An 891-nucleotide genomic window follows, 5' to 3' on the forward strand; every position below is an offset into this window, starting at 1 on the left:
ATTCATCAACAACTCAATAAACAGCCTGCCACCTAACGAGCAACATTCATTTCGGGTACTGAACACTCCATTAGAAAACAACAACGGACAAATCGTTGAATGTCTCGGTGAACAGATTTTTAAAAATTTCGTTTGTTACAGCGCACAGAATATAAACAACATAAACAACAGCAACAACGTCAACAACAACATCAGCAACAACAACAACGTCAACAACAACACCAACAATACATTGTATATCAGCGACAGAAATTTTATTAACATCAATGCAAACACGCTGAATGGCAAAGTTAACTTTGCCGATGTGTTTCTAAACGAAAACACCATCAAAAATTTTAGCGAAAGTAATGGTTTTGTTGCTGACTTGAACAACAGCACCAGCAACCACGATAGCAGCGTTAACACTGAACCACTCGGTAGTGCGATCAGCAGCAGCTACAGCAGCAGCAACCACCACAGCAGCAGCAAGGACGTTTCATTTGCCAACAAAACAGCTACTGATAACAACGACAACGAGGCTGACAGGAAAACATCAAAAAGAACAAACAATTCTCCATTAATAGCGCAACCTAGTCCAGCCTCACCAGCGCTGCCACCAACGACGACGACGACAGCAGCAGCGATTGAAATTTGTAGTAAATCTAAATTTCCAAAAAACAACAAAACGTCAAAAAACGGCAGCTGCAACAGTAACAAGGACTCAAACACTTTCAAATGTTCCGACTGTGAATTGCAATTCGAACAGAAATTTCATCTGAGGCGACATTACCTTTACAAGCACACGAACCAATATCCATTCGCTTGCCAATCCTGCGACAGACAATTCAAAGACATCCTCTCCTTCGAATCCCATAAACTTTTTCATACATCCGGAAGCGGATACCTCTGTAA

At 41.2% G+C, this 891-nt stretch overlaps 1 protein-coding gene across 1 annotated transcript; it reads left to right on the top strand.

The window, feature by feature from the left end:
• Nucleotides 1-709: 709 nt before the first annotated feature.
• HELRODRAFT_92982 (hypothetical protein) lies at nt 710-891 on the top strand (the record flags this gene model as incomplete). Its single annotated transcript, XM_009016581.1, has 1 exon — nt 710-891. A coding segment is annotated over one exon (182 nt), but the record flags the coding sequence as incomplete, so codon positions are not given.

This window comes from Helobdella robusta (assembly GCF_000326865.2).
Source record: "Helobdella robusta unplaced genomic scaffold HELROscaffold_1849, whole genome shotgun sequence".
Classification (NCBI taxonomy): domain Eukaryota; kingdom Metazoa; phylum Annelida; class Clitellata; order Rhynchobdellida; family Glossiphoniidae; genus Helobdella; species Helobdella robusta.